This window comes from Perca flavescens, chromosome 10 (assembly GCF_004354835.1).
Source record: "Perca flavescens isolate YP-PL-M2 chromosome 10, PFLA_1.0, whole genome shotgun sequence".
In the NCBI taxonomy this organism is placed as follows: domain Eukaryota; kingdom Metazoa; phylum Chordata; class Actinopteri; order Perciformes; family Percidae; genus Perca; species Perca flavescens.
This window is the reverse complement of record NC_041340.1, coordinates 20,592,656-20,605,614: the sequence shown is the minus strand read 5'-3', so window position 1 is coordinate 20,605,614 and position 12,959 is coordinate 20,592,656. Positions and strand designations below refer to the sequence as shown.

The following is a 12,959-nucleotide window of genomic DNA, read 5'->3' as shown; positions in this document are numbered from 1 at the left end:
AAAAGGCTTTCTGAGCTTTCTCTGTATAAATACCATATATGTTCACTGCAAGGGCCTAGCAGGACTGTGACCAGACCCTGCTGGACTCCAACACTTATCCAAACTCTCTGTCTCAAGAATTTCATTGGGGATTAATAAAGTTCTATTTTATCTTAAACTGCAGTTCCTTCTGCTCAATCCTTCTCAGACTGCTCTCTACATCAGACTCAGCAGGGTGATGCAAACTCTGTCCAGACCGCCATGTCTGGTAGGCTGCATCTCATTTAAAAAACCCAAACTTTAAAGAGCATGGCAGGATCAGAGGAGAGAGACGAAGCTGCTTTTGTTGAAACAAAAAGTGTCTGGAGTGTACGTTTGCAGATTATGAGGTCCTTGAACAGGCAAAATAAAAGGACACATTTTCCTACTGAAAAAGTTCTTTCAAGTAAGACACACAAGAATGAATGAAGACTCTCTTTTTGGCAGTTCTGAACACCAAGCTGCAATTTTACCAGCAGAGACAAACTAGTTATTCATTTTATGTGTACTTTCATCCTGTTTGCAAAGCGCTCGTCAAAGTCTGTCACTTTAAAAGTGAAATTGTTTGACTTTATTCTCTCATTAATCGGCAGACTTCAGGGAGTCAACAGTTCTTAAACGCATCATCAATTGTTACTGTGCAACAGAAAAAACAGCACATATTCACACATTCAGCAACACCTCCTGAGTGCACACACACACACACACACACACACACACACACACACACACACATTTGTAGCGTCTACGTGTATCCAGTCGCCCACCTACACTTATATAACAAGTGAGTACATGGTATTTTAACATAATGATCAAACATTTATCCACTCAGTAATAAGATTGTTTTATCATTATAATTTGGGTTACCAACAGTGCTGGTTTCCTTTTTGGACTAACAGACAACACAAAATAGATGAGCTTTGCACCCAGGACTGCTGAATCCTGGGACATTTAAGATCTAACAATGATCAGTTTTATATTCGCTTGCAGCAAGAAATATTGTTGGCTAGTTAAAGCTGCGCTGTGGAGTTTTCTTGTAAACAAACAAAAGTTGATATGTTTACATTTTGTGTTTCTTTTTTTCGTTGCATTGCTACCTTTTTTTTGGCTAATAAGCTAAATGGCTTGAAACCAAAAGCAGGAATGCATGCTTGCATGTGCACAAACAAAATGGGGCCCCACTTATAAAGACATTGCTCCATAGCACCACTAGTGGTCAAAAACTTCTCAGTGTACCTTTAATGCAGTTCCTAAATCATGCTGTTTATGCATCATTAATTGAGTTTCAAAGTTCATTATTGATCTCAACAACAGGTGACAAAAAAATGACTAAGTAGCTGTTCTGGAGCTTTTGATCATATCGTACGATCTTCATCAGCAGGTGAAGCTTGCTCAGCTGGATGGAAATCAAACATGGATGAACATCTCATGCTGTGTTCATGATATTTAGCCTAGTTTTGGGAGGATCTTCTGATTGTCAATCAATATATAATCAAAATAGGGGGTATTTTTCAAAGCATTATAAAATGGCTTTTCTCAATTCCAACTCTCACCACAATATTATATACAACATGCAGTATAAAAGTTTTTTGACTACAGTGGAGTGCTGTTGCACCTCTCTAATCCTTTTAATTTAAGCACCCTCACACCTGGTCGGTTCTCATCCAGGAAGTCCAGGACTGGGTTGTCATAAGCCAGCTGTGCCTTCCTCTGGGCAGGCTCTTTCTGCGTGTTGACAGAGGTCGTCTGTGTCGATATATGCTCTTCTTCTTCTTCTCCCTGCTCCTCCTCGCTTGCAGAGCTGCAGCAGACAGTTGCCTTGGTGATGAGGCGGTCGAGCGGTTTGAGAGAGTGCATCCACTGGGGCAGGAAGTCCCAGCTCTGGAGCTTAGTGGGCAGGTGGCGAGGACTACGAGCCTGCATCACATTTACCAAGGTGATGAAGATGGTCACCCCAAGGAAAGGAGCCCCAACGCCAGCCATCACTCGCCAGCCTGCCAGCGAGAGGCCCAGCACCAGCGAGGGCAGAAGCAAGAAGCAAAGGAGAAGGTACAAGACTGCAAACCAGCGGTACTTGGCAGTGCGCTCACCCAGGACACGAGCCATCCTTATCGGCAGGCGCGTGAACGGAAAAGGATACCACAGCAGAATGCCAAAGACGTTGAAGAAGAGGTGACACAGAGCAATCTGCATACAAAGACAAGATGAAGAGATACAGGTTGTGGGTGCTAAAGAATGCAATTAACAGTCAATGTGTGTTGTCATTTACATCCTCAGACATGACAACATTCATTTCATAAACATAATCCAATGACACCATATAGTTCCAGATTTTAGTTTCGTCTCAGAGAAGACTAACAAAAACTCCCTGAAGCGTAGTAAGAGTGGTGAAACTTAGTTACTTCCATCTTATTTATGCATAATTCCAATTTCATAAATATACATACATTATCATAATCTACCATCTGTGGATAATTTGTTGTAAACATATTTTTGTTTGTGTAGGAAAAATATATGTGTTGTCTCCCTTAGTGTTATCTCGCTGTCTGTGTCCATCCCCCTCTCTGAGATGCATATCACTGGAAAATATGTTTTTTTCTTCTAAGTGGGAGGGTGGTGGTAATGGTGCCTTCACTTTTGCTTTTTTCTCATTCTGCAGTTTAAAAATGGCTGTTGTATCTGATAAAACACTAGCTTACTTGTATGGCCGCTGCTAGCTTGTTCCCAGGACTGGCCAGAGCTGCCAGCAGGGCTGTGGCAGTGGTGCCAATGTTGGACCCGAGGGTGAGAGGATAGGCCCGCTCCAGGCTGATCACACCAATACCTGAGGGAGACGACAGAAACAGAGGAAACCAGGGCAGTAAATAAAGATGGTTAACCAGGAAATAATATAGCTTCTATAGCAGGGGTGGCCAACCAGTTTAGCATTAAGAGCCACAAAAAAACACGCACCATAGCAAAAAGCCACACAACACATGCACGTCCACATTACAACAGCAACAGTGACTTCCAGATCTAATGACAGTCATAATACATAGCAGTTTTCATAGGTTTTTTTTCTTACTTAGATTGACTCAGTGTGAAACCTGACAGTCTTTGTTATCCACAATCCTTTTTAGGTTTGGTTGTACTCAGTTGTGGCCATTCGAAGCGACTCTTTCACTCATTTGTCACTAGAGGGGCTTTCAAACAATCTGATTCAGCAGTAAAAGGGTTAATGAGGAAGGTGATCTGTGGCCGCTGTTTTTCCTCAGGTTGCAGAATCGGTCCATAAAAAAACTCTGCTGCATTATTTTTTATTTTAAAATAATTGGCAAATGTACTGCGAGATGCATTCAAATGCTTTTTTTTTTTTTTTTTTTACTTATCTGAAATGTTTAAAAAAGTAACAAAACAAAATCCACCAATAACACAGCACACAGTAAGAGCCTCAAAGGAGCAGGCAAAGAGCCGCATACGGCTCAAGAGCCACAGGTTCGCCACCCCTGTTCTATAGTATCCATTTCTTTCTCAGAAACTAGGTGATGTACTTAACACTTTTGTGTTTAGACAGACTAGGTGCATTACAATCATCGGCTCTCAAAGCTGTAACAAAGACAAGTGTCAAGGATGATAAACATTTGTCAAAGCTACACTGATTTGTCTTGAAAAGTGGAAATGTTTGATTAAGATTACATTTCTGAGCAGTTGCTAAAATTAGAATCCAATGCCTTTATAAGGATAAGACACAAAAAAAAAATCCACAGAATCAACAAAATAAATGTACTGAGAGAATTGCTGAGAGTCATAAAGGCCTAAATAGGTTTAATTTCATCTCAGATAAATAGACAAAATATAAAATCATTCGTACTTGGTGTTAAAGACGAACGAATGCCAATTTTTGAAAAAGCAACAGAGGAATCATAGAGGCTGAAATACAACTTTGCCAGATACAATGACTAAAACGAGTGGCTGCTTGACAGCAAGTGAAGACCATAGTAGGGCAATGCTGCTATTCTGCTATATATAGTTATATGGGTAGTGAAAGTTTATGCAAGTGGTTGCTTTCTATCGGTTTATTTTCAATACATGATACTAAGACATGGTAACAGCGAGGGTTGAAGGGGAGGTAGAGCTAAAATCTAATGTAAAAGAAACTGAAATACTTAATTGAGTAGGTCTGAGGATTGTAAATCATCCATGTCTATAGTCTCTTGCCTTTTAGCTTTTTTCTCCAAGCTGCTTAATTACTCCTGTTTAAAAGACATGATTCCCATCTCACATTTATCACAGAGTAGCAGGCTTATGATTTAGTCATCACTGATTTTACATGCTTCATTTAGCCATAGGCATACAGTGCCGGTTATGCAACATGTTCTTACAAAATTCACAAGACTCAGTGAAAATAAGCAGGTTAATGTCCTTATTTGGCCCCATGTAGCTGGCAAATGAGCTATTAGCTATCAAGAAAATCTGAGGCATTTTCTTCCCCATATGAGAACATATTAAGTTTAATGAGCCATTAAATGCATAACAGGAGCAATCTGGTAAACCTTTGCCCATTGTACAGTTCACAGTTTATTGCTGTAGCTGTAAATGTCTGTTCAGAGGTTTTGGTGTTTGAATTTATAACTTGGTGGCCTTGGAAACAACAGCCCAGTTTATGAGCTAATAGATCCATCCATCCATCTTCGTCCGTTTATCCGGGCTTGGGTTGCGGTGGCAGCAGCTCCAGCAGGGGACCCCAAACTTCCCCTTTCCCAAGCCACATTAACCAGCTCCGACTGGGGGGATCCTGAGACGAGCTAATAGATTACAGTAGTAATTCTTCCAGGTTTGATTGACAGTCAAAGGTATGTGCTATTGTTCTTTCGCTCTTTAAGCTCACAAAATGCAGTGGCAAACCTCAAATGCCAGAAGCAGAGTCCAGGCAAGTAGCATGACTGATAGCCACTTCTGCACAGTGCTGGTCCACTCGATGATAAGATCTGATATTCTACACAGTTAGAGTCCAGTTTGATAAGACATTACAAGAGAATTCCTGAAGGCTTGCACCAAATGAAACAGAACTGCGGGCTCAGAAGGAGAAGAAACTTCACATCAGCCCAACCTTTAGACTGGGCAGATGCTACGATCGGACTTTAAACAACACTTTCTCAGAGATCACCCAACAAAAACTGGAGAAAACTAACTGAGCAGCAAAGTCAGGTTGGACAGTGAGAAGTACGAATGGCATGTGAATGGTAAACTAAAGTTATCAACCTCTCAGAAAAGTAAAGTTATGAATTTGAACAATATCAGTGCTTTGCCGCACTCTTAATTACTGTATATCTGATGGCTCTGTTGCTTTGTGGATGTTAACTACTGCCATGATTAACTGTCCAAATTGCCTGAAAGTATTTCTATTGAGAGAATAGAGTGGTGGACAGGGATGAAATTGTTGTTTAGCATTACTCACATATCTTTCATACTGTAATAACCAAGCGATGCTGCCACATGGTTTCACACTCACACAGAGGTGATGACAGTGTACACGGTTATATTGATATTATTCAGCCTTTTAATGGCTGGGGGTGTTTTAAAATGGTTCGTCCTACTGTGGTCACTGAGGTGGGTGGTGGTCAAGAGCAAGGAAGATAGTACGCTTCCATGACAGTAAAAACACTAAAGTAAAGTCAAACGTTTTAGAACACTGCAATTTTTCAATTTTTTTATTGAAATTTTAGCAGTTCAAGTCCAGTGAATAGCTTGAAATGGTACAAAGGTAAGTGGTGAACTGCCTGAGGTTAAAAAGAAAAGTAAGGTTACCCAAAACTGAAAAATAATGTACATTTCAGAATTTTACAAAAAGGCCTTTTTCATGGAACAAGAAATGGGTAAACATAAAGCTGTCCTACAGCAAGGGATGTTGATCAAGCTTTGAAAGTTGGTGCTACCAATTCCCACAGGTGTTCCAACTTGTCTGGATTACTTACAACCCCCTCTGTTTGTATAAAAGTATTGTTCGAACACACTGTGGTACCATACCCTCGTGAGCATTATTTGAACAGTATTGTACTGCAGAAAGTAGTGTGTTGCCATAAAAATGGCAGGAAAAAGGCATTTAACAATGGATGAGAGACAGACCATCATAACACTTAAGAATGTTGGTTTTTCCTACAGAGAAATTGCAAAGAAAGTCAAGGTGTCAGTGAGTACAGTATTCTTCAACATCAAAAGGCACTTAAAAACTGGGGGAAACTGACAGGAAGAGGTCTGGCAGACCCAAAGCCACAACAGAATCAGAAGACAAGTTTCTGAGAGTCAACAGCTTGCGTGATAGGCGGCTCACAGAACAACAGCTTCAAGCACAGCTTAATAGTGGTCGTAATAAGCAAGTCTCAGTTTCAACTGTAAAAAGAAGACTTATCAGCCTATCATAGGTCGAGTTGCAGCAAGAAAGCCATTGCTAAGATGTCAGAATAAGAAAAAGAGGCTTGCCTGGGCCAAGAAACATCGTCAATGGACTACTGAAGACTGGAAGAAGGTGCTATGGACTGATGAATCAAAATTTTAAATCTTCGGTTCATCACGCAGGATTTTTGTACGCCGTCGAGTAGGCGAAAGGATGGTTCCTCAGTGTGTGACATCAACTGTCAAACATGGAGGAGGAAGCGTGATGGTCTGGGGCTGTTTTGCTGGATCCAGGGTCGGTGATTTGTACAGAGTGAAAGGCACCCTGAACCAAAACGACTACCACAGCATTTTGCAGTGCCATGCAGTACCCTCTGGTATGCACCTAGTTGGTCAGGGGTTCATCCTACAGCAAGAAAACATAAGTCCATATGCCAGAACTACCCTAGCCAAAAAGAACAAGATGGTAAGCTTAAAAACATGGAGTGGCCAGCACAGTCACCAGACTTAAACCACATTGAGCTGGTTTGGGATGAACTGGACAGAAAAGTGAAAGCAAAGCAACCTACAAGTGCCACACATTTATGGGAACTCCTGCAACAGAGGTGGGAAGAACTTTCTGAAGAATATTTGATTTCCATTGTAGAAAGAATCCCACGAGTGTGTTCAGCTGTTATATCTGCCAAAGGGGGCTATTTGAAGAGTCCAAAATTTAGAATACATTTTGGTTTATAAATTGATTCAATGATTTCTTTTTTAACTTAAATTGTTCATTTGTTCTATTCTTTCATTTCAGAGTACAAAAAGACATTGAACTGCATGGATTTCAATAAAAACTTGGAAAAATTGGGGTGTTCTAAAAGTTTTAATTCTAACCCTAACTGACAACACAAACAGAACACAGAGCATTTATTTAATATCTTTCCAGCAGCTATAAATACTGTACCATACGTCACCCACCTATCAGGGGAGTCATGGTTGAAGTAAAGACAGAGCTGCTCTGGACCACAAATGTTACTGCTGCACCCACAAACATGGCCATGTATCCTGACAGCCACCCACACGGATATGGCAGGTCTGTTGAGATATAGAGAGGAAAGATGGAAATTACCCACACGTATATTAAAAACATTAAAGCTGCTACATGTTGAAGTGCTGTGTAAAACCAGCAGCTCAAAAGCATGTCCACCTGTGTTGATGACTTTATGGATAACCTTTGCGACTTGGCCTTTAAGAAGAGAGTTGAGCAGCTTGACCAGAAGCAGCAGACAGGTGCAGAGGACAGCCAGAGAGCCTGCCAGGAGAATCAGGCCCACCGTGAGGTCTGACAGTCCAGTAGACACAAACAAATGCCTACCTGCAGAGTGACAGGACCAGCAATCATGAGGAAATGATCCCACAAGCACACAGGCTCATAACATTTTTAACAGGGCTAACACTGAAAAGAAAATGCATACTGAAAATACATTGTACAATTCACAAGAGAGGGTGGGTGACAAATAATATTGAGTTTGAACTCACACTTCAGTGACGACTGGGACAAGTCATGACTGGGGTCACAGTTTCCAATGCTCACATTGCCAGTGGACTGCAGAAAGAAAGAAAGAAAGAAAGAAAGAAAGAAAGAAAGAAAGAAAGAAAGAAAGCATCTGCGATCAAACCACAAATTAGCAACACATTTTTCAGGCTCTATTTGGCGCCATAGTGTGATACAATGTGTCTGCATGTGCAGGAGACAGCAGTGGAGACAGTGCCATTACCATAACAAGGTCAGTCTGGCACCATTCTTTCACCAGGCTCCGGTTCCTCATGTCCTCATTTCCCATCGCGATGCCTGTGATCACACACTTGTCCAGCTGAGGATGAAAGAACAAATAGTTCTCATCTTTTCATATCAATGATTCAAAGGAGAGCAAAACTTTCAGTCCTTCAACGAGAAAGCCCAACAAAGCCATACGTTCAATTCCCCTTACAGCCAAGACACTTAGCTAGTTAGTGCCTATCAAGCTTCCCAACCTTGCACGGTTAAAACAATAATTATATAACAATAATAATTAATTATTATATGTTGATGAAAGAATAACAGCGGCAGATTTACAACTCAAAATTCTTTGTACTTTTTTACAATGGGTCCTTGAGTTCAAAGAGAGGTAGACAAAAGCAGGCCTTTCATTTATAGCCTGCAACAACAAATTTGCCAGCAGAAATATTATTTATCAGCTGTAGCTAATTAAGCTAACGTTGGCTACATGAGTTATTTCAAAAAGTGAAGCTAACGCTACATGAACCGGGCAAAAAGTCAGCATCCTCACCAGTTCACGATCCATTTAAAAAACATATAGAAACAGCATTGCTCTTGTATTGCACTGCAGAGCCCTGTACATTCTTTAAATACAGAGTAGACTCTTAATACAGAAATCAATTGACAGACCTGCTATGACTACTTCCGGTGGCTAAGCTATGATTGGACAATCACTGTTTGGGGGAGGGGTTTAGTAAATGGTCAATTACAAAAATGCTGATTGGCTGATAGTTTTACCTGTATGATGAGCTTTGTGACTGGCTCGGTGATGACTTTGAGCAGCTCAGGTGCTTCTTCCCCTGGTTGAAGCTTGAAGCTGGTGACCAGCATGTGTGACAGCCGGGCCATGAGGCTACTCGCCACCTCCAGCGGCAGCAGAACCAGCACCGACAGCCAGTTGAAGCAGTCGTGGATCGTTGCCCCAGCAAAGGCACTGCAGTGGTTCACAATCATTTTGTGTGTTAACTAAGGTCAACCTGACCAACTACTCAAAATGATTGCTTGCTAATCTGCTTTTCATGGCTCAACTTTTTTTGATGTGTGTGATGTAATGAGCACTTTAGTTTTGACTTTTTTTATTTTACCAGACACAGATTAAGCAACATGCCATCTGTTCAGTGCTGTATATTTTCAAGCCAAAGGGTTACTGGTGTGGGATCAATGTGGATAGGTGCCATTATTGTCACTGAAATTACACTCAAATGTAGGCTGAAGCAAAGAATGCTTTCTCTTCTCTATTTTCTCCTCTGCACTTTTAACACTTTCATTATTCTTTCCTTCATCTCCACACTTATCCCCTTCACTTTTCCATTTCAATGTCTTCTTCCCTGCTCTTCAGCTTCCCCTCCACTTATCCTCTGCCTTGCCCCCTTTCTTCACTCACCGTTGAAACTCGGTCCTCTCCGCTGCTTGCATCATTGCCACAATGGTGTTTGTGACTGAAGTCCCAATATTGGTCCCCATGATGATTGGAACAGCTGACCTCACTTCTAGCACTGTAAAGTGAGACCAAAGCTTAGCGGTCCATTTCACTGGATGTCATCATTCTTAAAACTGTATGCATATGGAGTTACACAAAAAAAACATTGTAATTGGGTAAACGTCTGCTTCATTGTGAATGAGGGTGAAAGGTGATCGCAATTTGCAGGTGAGTGGAGGCAGCTTAGCCTTCACACTGTGCAGGGAGGTTTAATGTTGAGGATGCCTTTAATGACGATGACCCACTGGACATGTTCACGCCTGCACGTCTATACAGACACACATCCATTTCTTCACATCCATTCCTTTGCATCTCTTTTGTCTTTAATAATTACCTATAATCGTTCTACTAGGTCTCTTATAGAAAGGATTTAGAAGCAGAGCGGAAGCTCCTGCATACTGTTATTATTCACTTTAACCACTTTAATGAAACGAGAACTCGGAGCCGGCACTTGTTAGAAACTGACAGGTCATAACCTCACTGTGTAATGATCTTACGAGGCATGATAAACTGTAGACTGACTGAGATGGTGGGAGATTACGGAGTGTGAATGGTTTGATTTCATCATCTCTCTTGCCTGATATCAGACAGAATTGTCAACTCGTTACACTCCATTTCCATCTTCAGTCTGACATTGCCTCCATTCTATATAGGATAAACATGGGCACTGTAGTTTATTTTGAGTTAATCCCAAATACACCGTTTGGCAACCAGAAAGAGCATCAACTGTGTATTCATCCGCAGCTGAAAATAGTCCCTAACAAATGCTCTATTTACTTCTGTTTGAGTAATGTTTGCTAAAAACTACAGTGCCCATCTGTTCCAGGATATTACTTTGCCTTTTTAAAAATTAGAATATTGAATTGGAACACAACATTTTGTCATTGGTAAGACTGAATGGGCTTGGAGCTGAGAACCACAGACAGGAAGTTGCAAAGTATTGAGAAATTGACTAACACATTTTTGGTCTTGGTTTTGGCCTTTTCGCAACATTTTGTTAACAATAAGATCAATGCAGAATAACACCAGCATTTAAATGATGTTACAACATGGGAGAATGTACTTCTGCTACAGTAGTTTACACTTGACTGCTGGAGAACAGTAATGTTGGCTTTGTGTAAATATAAACAGCTAAATCTTCCTCTGTCCTAATATACATTCATCTGCCTACATGTATGTGTTTAACCTAAGCTACATTTGTTAATTTGATCCTAAATGCTAAGCCCTAAATCAAGTAGCATAATTTAATTTATCCTTCATAGGGAACACAGCATGAGATGGGGCTGGGTGCCAGAAAACTAAGATTATAACTATAAAGTTCAAATTAATTTGATTTATTTGTTATGCCACACATGCACCATTGAAGTTTTTTATTTTATTATTGCTATGTTATTGTTTTTCTGTTTACTGTAAAATATTTGCATGCAAAATAATAGCCTGGAGAGACACACAGCAACAACATCTCAGAATAAATTAGGCCAGCCTGGACATCATTCCATTTTGGAGTCTTATTTAAAACCTAAAATAACTTGTGCTACAGTACGTGGCGCTCACACATTTACACACATTTTAATGCTCATACTCACGTCCAGAGGCCACCAGACTGACGACAATGGATGTGGAGGTGGATGAGCTCTGGACTAGCACAGTAACCAAGATCCCCACCACCAGCCCTGCCACAGGGTTAGACAGCACTGCATTGTCCTGGAAAATGTCCCCTGCCACTTTACCTAGTTAAATATGCCGCCCACATACACACAGAGACACAAAAAATGCAGGTCTCAGACATGACCACATTGCCAAGAGCAATGTTAAACAAAATTCAAATTGCCTGTTTCCCCAAATCCAAAAAGGTCACCAAATGAAGCTTTGCGGTAAATTATAGGCTACAGCAGGGCCCCAATAGGAGAGTGTGAACTGTTCTGCAGTGACTCACTAATTGTCAAACATCAACCGTCTGAGTCACTGTCAACCCGCTGAGGGGGCAGTGAGGGTTATGGTACTTACCCCCTGCTAACTGGAAGGCAGAGCTCAGAGTGTCCAAGGAGCAAACAAAGAAGAAGAGGAGGATGAGGAGGAGGGGCATTTTAGATAAATTGATAAGGAGCTGTTTGATCTTGTTCGGACTCACTGCTGTCGGCTCTGGAGAGCTATCTGCTTAAAACAACAACAACAACCAAAGAGATGGTTAGCCTCACAATATGCCCCACAGTGGAGTGCAAAGTCACCAAAAAATACATGAAACATAAAAAAAAAATCACACTATTTTTCTCATTCTTGTGATTTAAGTGTTCTGGATGAGAGAGATAGCCTCAGTTTGAATTCTCACATAGAGAGCAAAGCCATTTGACATACTACATTACACATATGCAGCCAAAACTGCTGAGTGACAGCAGGACTTTGCTTTTGTTGTCCAAGCAGCGTGATCCCACTGGCCCTGTGTCTTTATCTAATGAGCATGTGGTTCTGCTTCTGCTGTTATTATTTGCCTTTTCAAAGAGATCAGACCTGCTGCCAACCCAAGACATGAATGTGCAATTCTTCTCTTTATGCCGCTCTTGTACCTTTCTCTTTAGGGAGTCTGTCTGCCTCCCTGAGTGAAGGTTTGCTGAAGGGACGATTGGTATGTTGGCTGTAGCCCTCAAAACTGCTGCTGAGATCAAGGCTGGAGCCCATGCCAGACTCCCCGTCCTCCTCCTGCAGGAGTTTGGGCTGTGAGGAGAGCTGCGTGCCATGCATCCTCAACCCTGATAACAAATAACAACACACCAGTATACACTCAGGTGGGGAGGATCAGCTTTGAAGCATTTCAAACTAATAAACAGAATGATGGGAATTGAAACTAATAAGTTACCATTGTAGTTGAGCCCTGTGCTCTGTCCATAAGACACTATAGTTATAGACCGAGAGGACATGGTGCTTTGAATGCTGCATGGAGACATGGAGGTAATTAAAATCACAGGATGACACCGTTGTACACATGTGAGAGTGAATGTGTTTATCAGCCACCTGCAGCAGTAAAAAGAAAGCCAAAGAAGACCAACATGTCTGTATATGAGCCCATCTCTCACCACACTACTGAGATCAACAGACAAGCAATTAGAAGGGAAGAAAGGCCGCCCACATGGTTTGTAATTGGCAGCTGTTCTTTATTCAAGGTCAAATTGCACACTTAAACCACATACACCGCGAGGCATCGTCTCGCCTAGCAACAAATAAGCGAAAAAGAATGAAACATCAGTATCCATGTTAATTGTCTTGTCCTCCTTTTCCTGCAGCTGCAAGTCA

The 12,959-nt window shown here is 41.3% G+C and overlaps 1 protein-coding gene across 1 annotated transcript; it reads right to left on the bottom strand.

The window, feature by feature from the left end:
* Nucleotides 1-853: 853 nt before the first annotated feature.
* On the bottom strand, nucleotides 854-12,587 carry slc34a1b (solute carrier family 34 member 1b). Its single transcript, XM_028589349.1, has 12 exons — nucleotides 12,526-12,587; nucleotides 12,236-12,418; nucleotides 11,679-11,828; nucleotides 11,258-11,401; nucleotides 9,576-9,687; nucleotides 8,930-9,125; nucleotides 8,151-8,246; nucleotides 7,912-7,978; nucleotides 7,580-7,747; nucleotides 7,351-7,467; nucleotides 2,718-2,842; nucleotides 854-2,205 (listed from the first exon to the last, which is right to left on the bottom strand). Exons 1-12 carry the CDS (start codon nucleotides 12,584-12,586, stop codon nucleotides 1,612-1,614), a joined length of 2,013 nt encoding a protein of 670 aa, XP_028445150.1. The 5' UTR covers nucleotide 12,587; the 3' UTR covers nucleotides 854-1,611.
* Nucleotides 12,588-12,959: the final 372 nt, after the last annotated feature.

Excerpts from the sequence above, each read along its gene's own strand:
- slc34a1b (XM_028589349.1), bottom strand. The coding sequence starts at position 12,586 with ATGTCCTCTCGGTCTATAACTATAGTGTCTTATGGACAGAGCACAGGG. Across the intron at positions 12,419-12,525 it reads CACAGGGCTCAACTACAATG|GGTTGAGGATGCATGGCACG; the intron begins GTAACTTATTAG and ends ATTTGTTATCAG. Across the intron at positions 11,829-12,235 it reads CAGACTCCCTAAAGAGAAAG|CAGATAGCTCTCCAGAGCCG; the intron begins GTACAAGAGCGG and ends TGTTGTTTTAAG.